The 15000-nt window shown below is 42.9% G+C and overlaps 1 protein-coding gene across 9 annotated transcripts in view; it reads left to right on the top strand.

The window, feature by feature from the left end:
• The window catches only part of LOC308331256 (partitioning defective 3 homolog B-like), a 333652-nt gene that overhangs the window by 194145 nt on the left and 124507 nt on the right, over positions 1–15000 (top strand). For all 9 annotated transcript variants that reach the window (XR_013965561.1, XR_013965562.1, XR_013965563.1 and 6 more), the window contains one exon: positions 13085–13186. Coding sequence is in view for 2 of the 9 variants with exons in the window: in XM_080786585.1 (XP_080642711.1) it covers positions 13085–13186 (102 nt within the window). In the remaining 7 variants the exon portion in view is untranslated. The remainder of the gene's footprint in view (positions 1–13084; positions 13187–15000) is intronic.

Raw genomic sequence — 15000 nt, 5'->3', positions numbered from 1 at the left:
AATATCTTTTGTTCGAAAATCCATCTCAGTCGCTCTGCATCACTTAACCACATCAAATCTATATTTTTACATCTGTTATAACTTTTGACGTAGCTCATGATACAACGGGCAATAGAAAAGAAAATGGAACTCATTCTCAATATCATTTAGATCACTGTAGGTGTGTGTGCGTGTGTGTGTGTGTGTGTGTGTGCTAGTCTCTGTGGTGTGTGTGTGTGTGTGTGTGTGTGCTAGTCTCTGTGGTGTGTGTGTGTGTGTGTGTGTGTGTGTGCTAGTCTCTGTGGTGTGTGTGTGTGTGTGTGTGTGTGTGTGTGCGTGCATGTGCTAGTCTCTGTGGTGTGTGTGTGTGTGTGTGTGTGTGTGTGTGTGCATGTGCTAGTCTCTGGTGTGTGTGTGTGTGTGTGTGTGTGTGTGTGTGTGTGTGCGCGCGCATGTCTTAATTTCAGAAGTGTGGAATGTGTGGAGGGTTGCATTGTATTTAGTCCTGTAACACCCGGATTAATTTCTAATTGCAAAAAATATATTTCAACCTTGCTACTACTTTTTACTACTAGGATTTATCAGAGGAAATTATGAAAATGAAACTAAAATAATAATAAATTAGACATTTGGGGGATATCTTTCACAATAATAAATAAAACATGTCCTAGTCATTCTAATGATCACAAAAAACGTATATTACAGTTATCTCAGGGTTATCTGTGTTAAAGGTCAAAGGTCATAGGTTAAAAAAAATCAAAAGAGTCCAGAGATTTTTTATTTGTGTGAATTTCAGCCTCTGTGGGGGGTATTTATATGCAAATATCATGACCAATGGCATTGCAGTGAACATCAATGATGACGTTTAGGTGTTACAGGGTTTTGTGTTTAATTATGTGCGTGTGTGTGTGTGTGTGTGTGTGTGTGTGTGTGTTTAGTATGTACATGTTGCATGCATTTCATCTTTGGATCTTCATCTATTTTCATCTTCTATTGTATAATGGAAAGGGTCTTTAGTGTCTCCTGTACGTTTTCATGTTGTCAGTTTGTTTCTCTTTGTTTGCGATGTCTCTGAAGGTTGACAGCACTGTTGTTGAACACCAGGGGAGAGTGTCGTCACTACACATTATGAACAGCTGTACTGCCAGTAGTATTGAGAGTATTCCTATTAAGACCTGAGGCCCATTCTACAAATGCCTTCTAAATCAGTAGTTCGCAAATGTTTTCACGCCAAGGACCTCCAAATTGATATATATTTGGCCGCTGATCTGAAAATGTTTTGACTTTCAAAATGATTCAATATTTTTATTTTATTGTCTCCACCAGGCCGAAGGCGTGCGTCTCTGTGTCTGTGTTGTACAGTTAATCTCCGGCACTGTTAATGTCGATGCCAAATTTTGCACACACACTCCCTAGATGCCAACGATGAACCTCTGCCCCAAATTGCCATCAAAGGCGTAAGAACAAATGTCACCCTTTTCACATTGGCTTATTATAGCGCCACCAGGAGGCCACAACCTGACCTGCCCTGGTGGAGACCTGTGCCCCGAGGGGCACTTTTTCTAGTTTATTTATTGTTTAACAAAAATGGACCTTCTGAATTAGTCTTAAGAGAACCCAAGACGTGACCATATATGGACGTGTGATGTCACGAGGCATGACCATATATGGATGTGTGATGTCACGAGGCGTGACCATATATGGAGGCATGCAATGCAGGTTTTCATGGTAAATGCGACTTATGGTCGCAACAATAACCAAAACCAAAATCAACATAATAACTATAACTAAAGTTTTCAAATAAATGTAGTTGAGTAAAAGTACAATATTTGTCTCTGATGTAGTGGAGTAGAAATAAAAGTATTATAAGTTGGAAATAAAGGACAATAAATACCTCAAAATTGTACTTAAGTACAGAACACAGTACTTTACACCGGTACTTATAACACTGTGACAATACAACAATAAAATTATCAATTTATAGTTGATTATAATTCAGTGATGCAACAACAATTCATTTCAATATAAGACAAATACAGAAGGAAAAATGCACAATAACCAAATGTACCCTAGACCAAAACGAAATACCAAACAAATTACAATAATTAAACTCCCAAAGTCAGTCATGAATGAAACTTCAAACGAAAAACAAACGATCATGTACCTCACTCCGCTATCGAGGGTGCTAAGGGGCTGCATTAAACCTCCAACACCAAACAGATCACGGCAAGGCAAGCACTGTAGACAATATAAACTGTTCACTAACTGCGGCTTACATAGGCAACGTTACTTAAACGAGTAACGTTAAGCAATCAAATGTTTCATTTCATACCTTGCTTTCTTTGCAGTGTGACAAACGCACGCTGGAGTGCAAAACAAACACTGTTGTGTGTCGCTTCCCCCAGTCACTTCTCTGGCTCACTGTGAATGGTGTCTGTGTGTGGCTAGCAGGCCTCAGCTAAGTACCGTTGGTGCTCTGACAGGAAGTTTCAAAGTAAGGGTGGCCTGAAATACAGCAAAGTAAATAAACAATTTAAATAAATAATAAGTTAAAACCCTAGTGTCGCAGACACTTACAGAAAGTATATGTTCACAGTGGAAAACAAAAGCACGCACGCAGGCGTCCCCTTTCACAAGACATGTTAGGAGACGAGTTGACAAACTCTCTCTCTCTGAGACCTCTTTTATTTATTTATTTTCACCAAAAAAGACAAAGCTGCAATTGAACGACAGAATCAACACAGACGATAGACAGATGCAGAGATGAGTCATTTATGCTTGTCCTTTTAATTGCGCCAGCCTTTAGTCCAGACGTCGGCTGTCATTGTTCATTAATTAGAGAGCACATGCTTGGGGGGAGGAGGGGGGAGTACCGAAGGGGCGGGGCCCACCAGCTGCCAATCATACGGCCTGACAGAAAGTCATTAGGGGTGTCACTGACTGATGTCACGGCTGCCAATCATTAGCGGCGCCCAACGACATGTTGTCTTTGTTTCTCCGCTGCGCTTCCGTGTGCATGTCTGTCTGCCGCTGTCTGTCTGCCGTGTGCATGTCTGTCTGCCGTGTGCATGTCTGTCTGCCATGTGCATGTCTGTCTGCCGTGTGCATGTCTGTCTGCCACTGTCTGTCTGCCGTGTGCATGTCTGTCTGCCGCTGTCTGTCTGCCGTGTGCATGTCTGTCTGCCGTGTGCATGTCTGTCTGCCGCTGTCTGTCTGCCGTGTGCATGTCTGTCTGCTGCTGTCAGTCTTCCGTGTGCATGTCTGTCTGCCGCGGTCAACCTCGCATGTCCAAAAACTTTATCAGGAAACAGGACATTTTTTATTTAGTCACAAGCTCTTGTCAATAGCGTTTTATTGGTTGAATATGTATAAAACCCACAGAGAGACTTAACCACTTTCACTATTGCATTCCTAGTTTTGGTAACAAAATTTCAACATGATTGCTCCGAAAAATAGCTAAAATAAATTGATCTACAAGCTCACAACGCATCGTATTGTGAAGTTGTGGACCGGCTACATGAACTACTTTTGCGCGACACTTTCATACGACACACCTATGAAATAGGACATTAATTTATGAAAAAAAAGGAACATAAAACAATAAGATATGGAGATACAAGGTTTCTTTCTACCCAACAGAGTGTGTGTGTGTGTGTGTGTGTGTGTGCTATGCACAGCGTGCTTGTGTAAGTGTGAGGTTTGTATGCCTGCGTTTGTGGTCGCTGTCAATCATTCATTTCCCCAGGACCCCATCTGCCAATCCCAGCCATGCATGGGGGCGTGTCAAGCAGTGGCAGAGGGAGGCAGTGAGAAACAATGAAGAATAGTTGAATAGAAGTGAGAGACACATTTCTGTCTATGCATGTGTGTGTGCATGCATGTGTGTGTGCCCATCTGGGTTGGTGTACTGTTTTCCAAACAGTGGGTCTGGACCCATGATTGGGTCGGACCAATGGTTTTCAACTAAGTAAATCAAACATTTGATCAACTCACTTCCTTGTTTTACGACAGTGCTCCAGCCAGCGCAAATGTATTTGTTGTGTTTTGGGTCAATTCATTAATTTAGGTAGCCATGTAATAAGCAGGATAATATCTGGCTAGGTGGTCAGCTGGTTAAACTCCCTGTCGGTGAATTATCTCCCGACAATGACCACCTAGCCAGATATGATCCCTTACTGAAACACCCGTAGTGCTGGAGGTTATATGGAGCAGGCTTGTGTGTGTGCTGCTGTAGGCCTACTACCTAAATAACTCATTTTTAGGGGTTAGAGCATTGTAAAAAAACGCAAAAATAATAACATAAAGGTTATTCCTTCCAGACGTATCGCCCCCCTGGGGTTCAAGTTCAAACTACGCCCATGGTTCAGTGGTGGAAAGTAACTACAGTACATTTACTTCAATGTAAGTACTGTACATGAGAACATTTTTGAGGTATTTGTACTTTAATTGAGTGTTGACTGCATCTCAGAGGCAAATATTATACTTTTACTCTACTACAATTATTTGAACACTTTAGTTAGTAGTTATTGATTATTATTATTAAACATACAATAACCTCTTAAACCCTATATACATTTTGGCGATTTGACAATAGCCGATCTACAAGCTCACAATGTGTCTCAGTGCTTGTTATGTAGATCTTTTCAAAAGATTTTATACATTTTATATGTGAATCCGTACGGGACATTCTGCATAATGCGTATACTTTGTACTTTTGTACTTTTACTCAATTCCGAACCTTTACTTGTATTAAGTATTTCTACATTGCAGTATTGATACTTTTACTTAAGTGCGGAGTGAGTACTTTTCCCACCGTGCGTGTGCGTGTGTGCGTGCGTGTGTGTGTGCGTGCGTGCGTGAGTCCGTGCGTGCCTGCGAGTGTGTCCTCATAACGTACATGTCCAGATGGGAGCGTCGGGGGAACCTGTGTGTACATGTTTCTAATTAGCTCTTTCCTCCTCATGCTAATGGCCTTGCATAACGCTTCCCCATACAGATTGTGTTGTTACTCATGAATATGCATGAGTCTTCCCAGCTCCAATGACATCTAGGCACTAATAGCAAATGTAAGACCTGCACATGTGTGCTAATTGGTTGTTTATACTCACTGTGATTGTTGATTGCCCTTTAAAAAAAAGAAAAAGATTGTGATTTTGTTGTTGTTGTTGAAATGTCTCAATAGCTTAGTGTGTGAGCGTGTTGGCATGAATAAGGCTCCAGGATCTATACCTGGTTGTCTGCTGGTGTCGTGCCCCGACAATACATTGTGTGTCGGCAGGCCCGGATTAACAACGGAACGTATTGGTGCTTAAGCGCCACGGCCCGCGGCCTGCAGGCCCCTGTGTGTATTTCACATTGGTACAGCCGTTGCTCCTGTCAAAACCCTATTTATAAGTCACCGATTGCAATGTATAGCGCAACACAGGAACCCCCGCCGCTAGTGTGTTTTCGGTCGTCCCACAGCCTGGGAGGAGACTGGAATATAGCAGATCCAGCCAGGGAGCAGTGGCCACATTCTTGATTGTGTTGTGCACGCGTTTACACATGCATTTTGATTTGGAGTAGTGCCGCGGTGACCTGGTCACTGTCTGACCAAAACTATGTTCCAAAACTGTTACTTTTCAGGATTCAAATTCATAAATAGCAAAAGTAGCGGATCGTCAAGCTCAAAACATTTCCAGTTTGTGAATCTGCTGATTTTGATACATTTGCGTAATGATGTTTAAACAAAGTAATACAATGGATAGAGGTTTCTGCCTGATAGCTGATGTATATTATTTTGGTGCGCGTCATCATGCAACTAAATCTAGCAGGGCTTCTGTCCATGAGCTACAGGTAGGTAGAGGCTTGAGTGGGAGAACAATGCGCAGTGTTTTCAGCAGGGTTACTAATAGCCTGCGTCGCGGTCATTGACAACATCATAAATTCTTAAACACAAGGCGCAGAGCGATCAATCATATCCATTACAGACCCCAGTGCTGGATCCCAAAGCAGCACTCAGTGATTTGTCACACGCGTTAGAAACAACATTAATGTTTGATCACATTCCAACTCTGCCGCCTGTGTGCGTGCGTGCGTGCGTGGGCATCGCACACCTCCAGGAGCAGAACACGGAGAGGAGGAAAGCAGTGCGTAGAGCGACACCAGCGTGCTGCAGGGGACCTTCCTCATCTGAGGACTTCATCTGCCCCACATGTGGCAACCCATACGGCTCACGCATTGGCCTGCATAGCCACACAGCGCAACCCCCCTCAATAACCCACTCAGGTTTCACTGGTGTGTGTTCACACTGAATGCAAAGAGTTTACTCTTTTTTTAATAAAGTCAACGCAAAGACGTGTGAATAGACGCAAACATGCACATTAAATATGTAATCTTTAGCAAGACATTTGCTTGAGTACCCCATCAGTGCAGACTTTACCCAAGCATTGTGACACCAGACCCCCTCTGTCAATGTGATCTTCCCGTTGTGGGCGTGTCGGCAATATTCCAGTGACAGGGTGCAAGTTTGATTAATGGCAGCCATATCTATCTGGCAAACAAATGTCACTGGCCTCTTCCCCATTATTTACAGAACCACATCTACTGGAAAAGACGCATAGGCCGCTAATAAAATGGCAAAGTAAAATCCAATGAAGTGCCCTTGTTGCAGGTTGTAGCTTTTCATTAGTCCATTTGCACCAGCCTCGGTGAGCCCATCGTTGTGTCCAAAACTCCCAAACCCATAAGTTCAGTCAGACAACTCACGGATAGATTTAACCAATATTTATTTTAGAATGAGAATACAAGTGTGCATTATAATATTTTATCTTGCTCTGCTACATTTTTCTCCCTGCTCGGCACAATCAAACACCATCATTATACATTAAGAGCAGGGAGATACAATAAAACCCACATAGTAATGCAGCATATTCACAACTTGAGTATATAAATGCGCCCTAGAATGAGAATACAAGTGTGCATTATAAATGTTTATCTTGCTGTTCGGCTCTGCTACATTTTTCTCCCTGCTCGGCACAATCAAACACCATCATTATACATTAAGAGCAGGGAGATACAATAAAACACACATAGTAATGCAGCATATTCACAACTTGAGTATATAAATGCGCCCTTGAGCACGGCATGAAACTCCTCGAATATATCTGACTGAACTAACTCTGCAAGCTGCGTATGATTATTGTCACTGTCCTCAAACTAGAGGCCTAAGCAGTATGTGGTGTAAAAAGTACTCACAATGTTAAGTAAGAAAAAGTATCAATAATGCAATATAGAAATACTAAGTAGTCCGGATTACAAATGTACTTGAGTGAAAGTACAAAGGTATTGGTATCAAAATGTACTTATACCTAAAGTAAACTCATTATGCAGAATGTCCCATTTCAAGTTTTCAAATGTATAAATATATTTTGAAAATAGATCTACAAGCTCACAATGTGTCACAGTGCGACACATTGTGAGCTTGTAGATCAGCTACTGTATTTTCAAATGGCCAAAATGTATATATGTAATGCTGAAGTGGTTAATGTATGTTTTATAACTACCGGTAAATTATCTACAAAGTGACTAGTAACTAAAGTGTTCAAATAAATGTAGTGGAGTAAAACTACAAATTTAGTAGAAGTAAAAGTATTGGAAATACTAAAGTAAAGTACTGTACAAATACCTCAAAGTTGTACTCAAGTATAGTACTTAAGTAAATGTACTTAGATAAAAGTGAGATTAGACGTTTGCCCATGACCCAAATAGCTTAGGTTTTTTATTTATTTGTTTATTTGTTTGTAACGTATCCAATTCTGTTAATTATATTATTTAATTATCTTTTGCAACTTTATTATCTTTTGAATCTAGGAAAAGAAAATGTTAATTTTACTCGAGTCATGACCCATAATAATTGATCCGTGACTCACAATTGGGTCCCGACCCACTGTTTGAGAAACAGTGTGCTGTATATGGTTGAAGTGGTTAACAGGATTTGTCATAGTGAGAAAGAAAGAATAAAAGATGAACACTATCTTCCTCCTCTTTAGAGAGTCTCATAATAGCTTGTTACTTTGTTGTAATGGGCTTCCATGGAAACGCTGTCTTTCTTCTTCTTCTGCCCGTTACGCTGCTTGTTCAGACTGGAGTGGAAGGGCAAAGGTCACTGCAGTGACGTCATGTCTAATTATTTTAATCTTTTTTTGAGCAGTGCCTATAACCGCTCCAACAAACCCCTATGTAACCTATGTATGTGTGAGTATGGACAGCTGCAATACCGCTGGGTGACCACTTTGTGGACCACAAAGTGGCACTGTTGAGCAGCGTGGCCGTGTGTCTCCATGTCTCTATACTGTATGTATGTCTGTATGTAGGCATGCAAGTATGTCTGTTTCGGACGCACGCACACACACACACACACACACTGCACCACCCAGTTCCTGGTGTGATTTTACCAGGTATTGACAAGAGCATGCAAGCACGCACACACACACACACACACACACACACACACACACACACACACACACACACACACACACACACACACAGAAAATCTGTGTGCTCAGCCTGAAGGCTGCTGGCAGGAGAAAAGAGGAAGCTGTTTCTCTTTGTGTTTCTTTGATTCGTTCTTCTTTATTCTCTCACTCTTTTGCCACCGTTCCCTGGCATGCTGTGGCTCCTCAAGTGTGTAGGGCCTTTCTCTCTCCTGTGTGTGTGTGTGTGTGTGTGTGTGTGTGTGTGTATGTGTGTATGTGTGTGTGTGTGGACAGATTTCTGAGGGAGGGAGTAATTAAGTAAGTCTGTAGGTGTCGTATACCTCCTTCTCTCTCTCTCTCTCTCTCTCTCTCTCTCTCTGACCCAGCAACCTGCAGCCATATCCTCCTGGTCCACCACTTGTCTATTCCACTTCAGGTTTTGACACCATTAGCTTGTGTAGCCTAATGGTTACACTGGAGATGTTCCTTTGAGTGTGAAGATGGATGTCATGGCCTCTCTCTCATCCATGGCCGCCTACACCACAACATACACTATTAAGAGGCACTATGTACAGCCGCCATATTGGATAGATATCTGGCCTCTTCCTTTACTCCCTTCAGTCCCTTAAAAATCATTCAACTAGCCGATTTACATCGTCATCGTGCTTGTATAGATTAAAAGAGTGAAAAAAGGCAAGGAAGTTTAGGGATAGGCACTGGCAAAAATTGGGTCCCAAATCTCTTTACTGAGAATTTCTGATATACAGAATCAGCTATTTTCACCACATGCCTATTGATGCCCTGCCCAGAAAAGGAATGCTTGGGTTCTTTCAAACCCTGTATTATCTTTTGCATATTTTACGCTGCTGTTGTTAACACGGTCTTGGGGACCTGCCATGACAACATTCCTTTTTGAGGCAAGTTCGAGGCCAGGGCGCGCTAAAGAGCAGAGGAGAGGAAACGGGATGATATGATATGAGAGAGAGGGACTAGAGGTTAAGTGCAGAGACAGGGAAAGGAGTTGGATGGCCAGGGTGTACGATACGAGGTGATAAGAAGACGTGCTTAGCATGTGCCAGGGTACGAGGTGAAGAGGAACGTGACGTGGTAGAGGTGAGGGAAAGGTAAGCAACATGTAACACAGAGAGAAAGAGAGAGACACTGTTCATTTAACCCTTTGAGACCATGCAGTATGTCTTCTACATCATGAACAGTTTTCAGAAAAACCTAGGTTTCTATATCGGTGGTGCTCAAACATCTTGTCATGTCAAGGACCCCCAAAATTGTATGTAATTGGCCGCTGACCCCCAACTGAAAATATGTTGTTCCCGGGACCACCAGAAGCAAAGTTATGGGTTAAAAATGTTTGCTGTGAAAGAATATATATTCAAAGATTTGCACACGTTCTCACGATTTTTTCTAAAATAGCTACAAGCTTGTAGCGTGGCACTCGGTGCCGCGCTATGAGGTTGTAGATCTGTTTTATTTTTGTATAGCTAAAGTTGAAAATTAGGGTTAACGTAGTTAAAAGCTAAAGTGACACAGATGCGTTCCAGGACACAGGACAGAGAGCACAATAAAACCCCTCAGAGTTACAAATGAACACCAAGGACTCGTGCTGTGTAGGGAACGCTGCAGTGGAAAGAAAGGTCCGTTAAAAAAAAGAATAATAAAGAAAAAGAAGCCGTTAGGAAGAAAAGAGGTGAAATTAAGGTGAGGAAGAGTTGAAGATGAGGGTAATCTACATGGAGCCCCTGACATTGTTGGTAGTGCTAATTAGAGCAGAGCTTGTCCCATGTGAGCTGCACGCACACGTGCGCACGCGCGCGCACACACACACACACACACACACACACCAAGAGAGCTCTCGCCCCCTTAGGCTTTGACTGCACACCGGGACCTATATGAGGAGAAAATAGGCTTCTCTGTCCCTCTAGTCCAAGCATTACAAACACATATTATTACCTGGGTGCGTGCATGCACGCACGCACGCACGCATGCACGCGCGCACACATACACATACACAGTACGCACACATACACTAATGTATACATCAGAGTATTCGACTCCCTGAGACACACATACACATCGATGTATTCAACACAACACGTAGGCGCAAGCCGCACAAACACATGCATGCCAGCGTGCATGACCGTGTACACACACACACACACACACACACACACACACACACACACTGACACACACCCTAATGCATGCAGTATCAGTGCACTCAACCCACACACCACAAAGACACACGTACGCGCCGTTATAAATGACCGTAAATGTTTTAAATAATACACCAGCACGCGTGGTGGTGATACTTCAAGCACTGCAGCGGGTAGAGAGCGGGGGCCTCCGACAGGATAGCAGATTAATAAATTCACACACTGAATAAAATATGAAACGTGTTTATAAGGTCAGGGTTCACATGTTGGAGACATTAACTATTTAGCATGCTTGACTGGCTCAATTAACCATGTCCCTGTCTCTCTCTGCAGCGTAGCGGGGTGTTGGGTTTCACCAAAGGAAATTAGCTCCACTGGAGCCCTCGCAAGTAGCCTTTGTTGTTCGGCGGGAGACGGCTCACATGTTGTGAATATGCCACACTGTCTCAACGCACAAGACCTGGGGGAAAATGTTCTGATCCAAAAGACCCCTTTAAAAACCCTGAGGCCGATGCCATGTACAAAAGGCCTTCTAAATCAGTAGTTTTCACAATTAAAAGACTTTTCATGTTCAAAAGTAGCAGATGTACAAGCTTGCAGTGTAGCACGAAGTGATGCGCTTGCGAGCTTGAAAGGTAAGGCTATACAGCATTTGCTTTGTAAATCTTTGTAAACAATTGACTGATGACTTTCAGCCCCGGCTTCCCTATTTTGAGCATGTCAATACAGGAGAGAACTTTCTAAACATGTGCCTAAACATGCGTATTTTCATAGAAAGGATCTAGGCCTACAGATAGTGAGCCTGCTGTAGATTGGCTCGGTACCCAAAGTATAAAATAGGGTTAATGTTTAAGGCCTGTACACGTTGCAACCTATAACCTGTCAGATGGTTTAACGTTAATGTTTAAGGCCTGTACACGTTGCAACCTATAACCTGTCAGATGGTTTAACGCAGTGGTTAGTAGTTTAAGGTAATCACATTGCATTCTGTCACGATAAACATCCTGTTTGCAAGAAAAACTCAAACAAAAGGTTCTTCATGAAGCTGGCATTGACAACAAGGCTGCAAATGTTCACCAATGACATCATGTTTCCTCATTATATACAGCCTTCTGCTGTCAGACAGAAACCTCTCATCTCCATATTTAACTTTTAACGTTTTGAGCTTGTGGATCTGCAGACCCTTGAATGTGAATCCTGAAAAGCAACAGTTTTGGACATGAGGTTTCCACCCGACAGAGGCCATTTGCTCAATACAGACCTCTCTAGTCTATGCTCACCAAGTCACCATTATGTTCTGTTCCATTGTACCATTCACTCCCCCATCCTATAAGAAACCTCAATGCCGCTTAACTCCTATTGTCTCCAACTCCTGGCCTGCAGACACAATGGCCCTGCTACTTCTCATCAGCAAATGTCAGCATGTCTGCTTATTCTGAAGCCGTTATCATTCAATTAGTCAATGGCATGTTGTCTGGGGTAGTGGAGAGAGAGAGAGAGAGAGATTGATTCATGGCTTTCTCCAGGTAATGACTTGTGGCATGTATGGGTGTGCTGACTAGGCTGTTTTTATTGACTACACACAAACACACACACGCACACACATACACACACATTCATTCACAGGTGTGGTTTGGGTGGGCGATTACTACCTTTTTAATTTAGATCAAGACTAATTAGGACATCAGAATGTGTTGTGTTGTATGTGGGTTTTATTCAATGGTCAAATTAAATCACATATGATTGGGGACGAAGACAATTTTTGTGGAATGATTACAGTACACGTGTGTGTGTGTGTGTGTGTGTGTGTGTGTGTGTGTGTGTGTGTGTGTGTGTGTGTGTGTGTGTGTGTGTGTGTGTGGGGGGGGGGGGGGGATGCGTGCGTGTGAAAGAAACATCCATCTCAAGGAGATGACATCTACCCTATTGAAATATCTATGCTGTGTGTGCGCAAGAGCGAGCGTGTGTGTGTTAACATTTCTTCTGTGGCTGAAGGGCACGATTGGCATTTGATGTGACATTGATACAGTGAACCCGAGCTACTCTTCATTAGTGGCTGACTGATCCACACCATGTGCACGCACACACATGGAATGGAGTTTGTGTGTGTGTTACTGTGAGAGCCAGAGAAAACCGAGATGATTCATGTCGACACGCAATCGGTTGTGACGCTCGGTCACAGGCTGTGTGTGTGTGTGTGTGTGTGTGTGTGTGTGTGTGTGTACTGTATATGTCGTATATTTCCACTCATGTCTCTCATATCCATGGTGTGCGTATGCTGCTGCGAGCGCATGTCAGTCACCCAGTGAATCAGACGACACTGATGGCTCCAGCCATCCCTGCATACCATTGCGAACACTGTCAGTAAATCACTGACTGCGGTGGTGCCGTCGGATTTATGCCTTGTCGGTTTTTTTTCTCGTCTTTTCCGTCTCCCCTCAAATGCTCTCTCTCTCTCTCTCTGTGCCTCTTCTCCAGGTTCGGGAAGCGTAAAGAGGAGAAGCAGCGCTCGGTGCAGAGGCAGCAGTCTGAGGTCCTGAGCGAAGACGAGCTGGAGAGGATGAAGGAGGAGAGAGAGAGGTACTGGTGTGGAATGAACAGCTCATTTGGATCACTGGAAAAGATCAATTCAGAAAACAGTCTTCTGAAAAACCTATTTCTACATGTCAGTCGTTCTCAAACTTTGTCGCATCAAGGAGCCCCACATATTTGGCCGCCAACGCCCCCTTAGGTCTTAAAGGTTAACCCTTTAAGACCTAAGGCAGATTCTACTAAATGCCTAAATGAGTAGTTCTCAATCTTTTCATTTACTCATTATAATTCAAAGTTATTCAACATTTTCATTTTAATTTCACAAGATCTTTAAAAAAATGATCAAAAATATGAAATATAAAAGATACAAACTCACGTGACACCACGTGACTTTGTGCCATGCTTCCGAGCCATTTTTTAATTGCCAACGCAACGATCTAACATGACGGATGCTTTCCCATGCAGCTTGACCTGCCAGTGTATTTACGTGGGCTGTGAAATTGACCAGACCTGCATTCTGTTTAGCTTTTTTTTAACGCTTGCTCTGTCGCGCCCCTCATGAGCAGACCTGGAGCAGACCTGTCGTTGATCCAGGCGACCGTGTTAATCGATGCCCGAGGGCATGGGAAAGTGACAATACACGCAGGCAAGACATCCTTGCACATTTTAACCACACCAGGTACTCTGGAGGAGAAATGTTCAGTCCTTAGACAAATTAAAAACAGAAAAAGTACATAAATCACGGAACTGCCTATTTGAGTTAAATCTTGTCATGCGTAAAATGTCTGTCTAGAGATGTTAGTATATTTTGATATGGAGATATGAGCCCCCTCGTATGATCGTATCCTGCGCCAACAGTTATATTTGTCTTTTTATACTCTCTTAATTTGTCCCAATTGAAACCTTAGTTGAACGTTCCATTATCTCTCTCCAGCTGCGCATGCTGTTCAGTCTCATGAAAGCCATTATCTATTCTAAACCACTCCATACGTTTCTATCATTCTTTCCTTTATTGTTTTAGCATTCTTCCCATTCTTTATATCCACCCCTCCTCCTCCTCCTCCACTCCAGGCCTGTCATCCCTGAGTTGTGGTTTCACGATGGCTCGCTGTGTGCTGAAATTAGCGAGACCTGCCAGAGTGCCTATAGACCTATTATAGTCATAACTCATCACTGTTGTTCTCCCAACCAATGAGGCTACGGTTACATATTCAATTTGGGTATACATTCAAATCAATACGATGACATACTCCCTCTGACTCTCTCTTGAGTTATACGTATTGATCCCCATGGAGGAATTCATCCTCAGCATTGAGCCTTCCTATAGCAATTACCACTGCGCAAAAAACAAGGAGATATACTAAATGTAGAGGCCATGTAAATCCAGTAAATTTACGGGTGAGTACGGTTGTTTACCTGCCTGGAATCAGCAAATCTACAGGTATGTAGATGTCCGAATTGTACCAACTTAAATATGCAAGGCCCCTCAAACCTCAAAATCCTTGACATGTTTTAGGAATATGGTGTTCCAGCATACAATAAGAATATGGTCATATACTGAAGAGGTCCTTTGTCCATCAGTTGACTTTGTCCATCATTTTGGTCAGGACGAGACGCTTCCACTAGACCAGAGGGATATCCCTATGGACAGGGGGAGATATTAGACTTCTGAGGCCATCAGGCTGAGACGCGAGGGTTGCGAAGTTCGATAGAGCTGACTAAGCCCCATCCGAGTTGCAACCCGATAGAATAGTAAATTATTACCCCCACACCGAGCAATATTTCCCACCATGGAGCAAAGCACACACACACACACACACACACACACACACACACACACACACAAGTCATGCTGTGACCTG

This window comes from Protomyctophum bolini, assembly GCF_963924005.1.
Source record: "Protomyctophum bolini genome assembly, chromosome: 16".
NCBI classification, from domain to species: domain Eukaryota; kingdom Metazoa; phylum Chordata; class Actinopteri; order Myctophiformes; family Myctophidae; genus Protomyctophum; species Protomyctophum bolini.
Note: the sequence above shows the minus strand (reverse complement) of the source record. Positions and strands in the feature narration are given on the sequence as shown.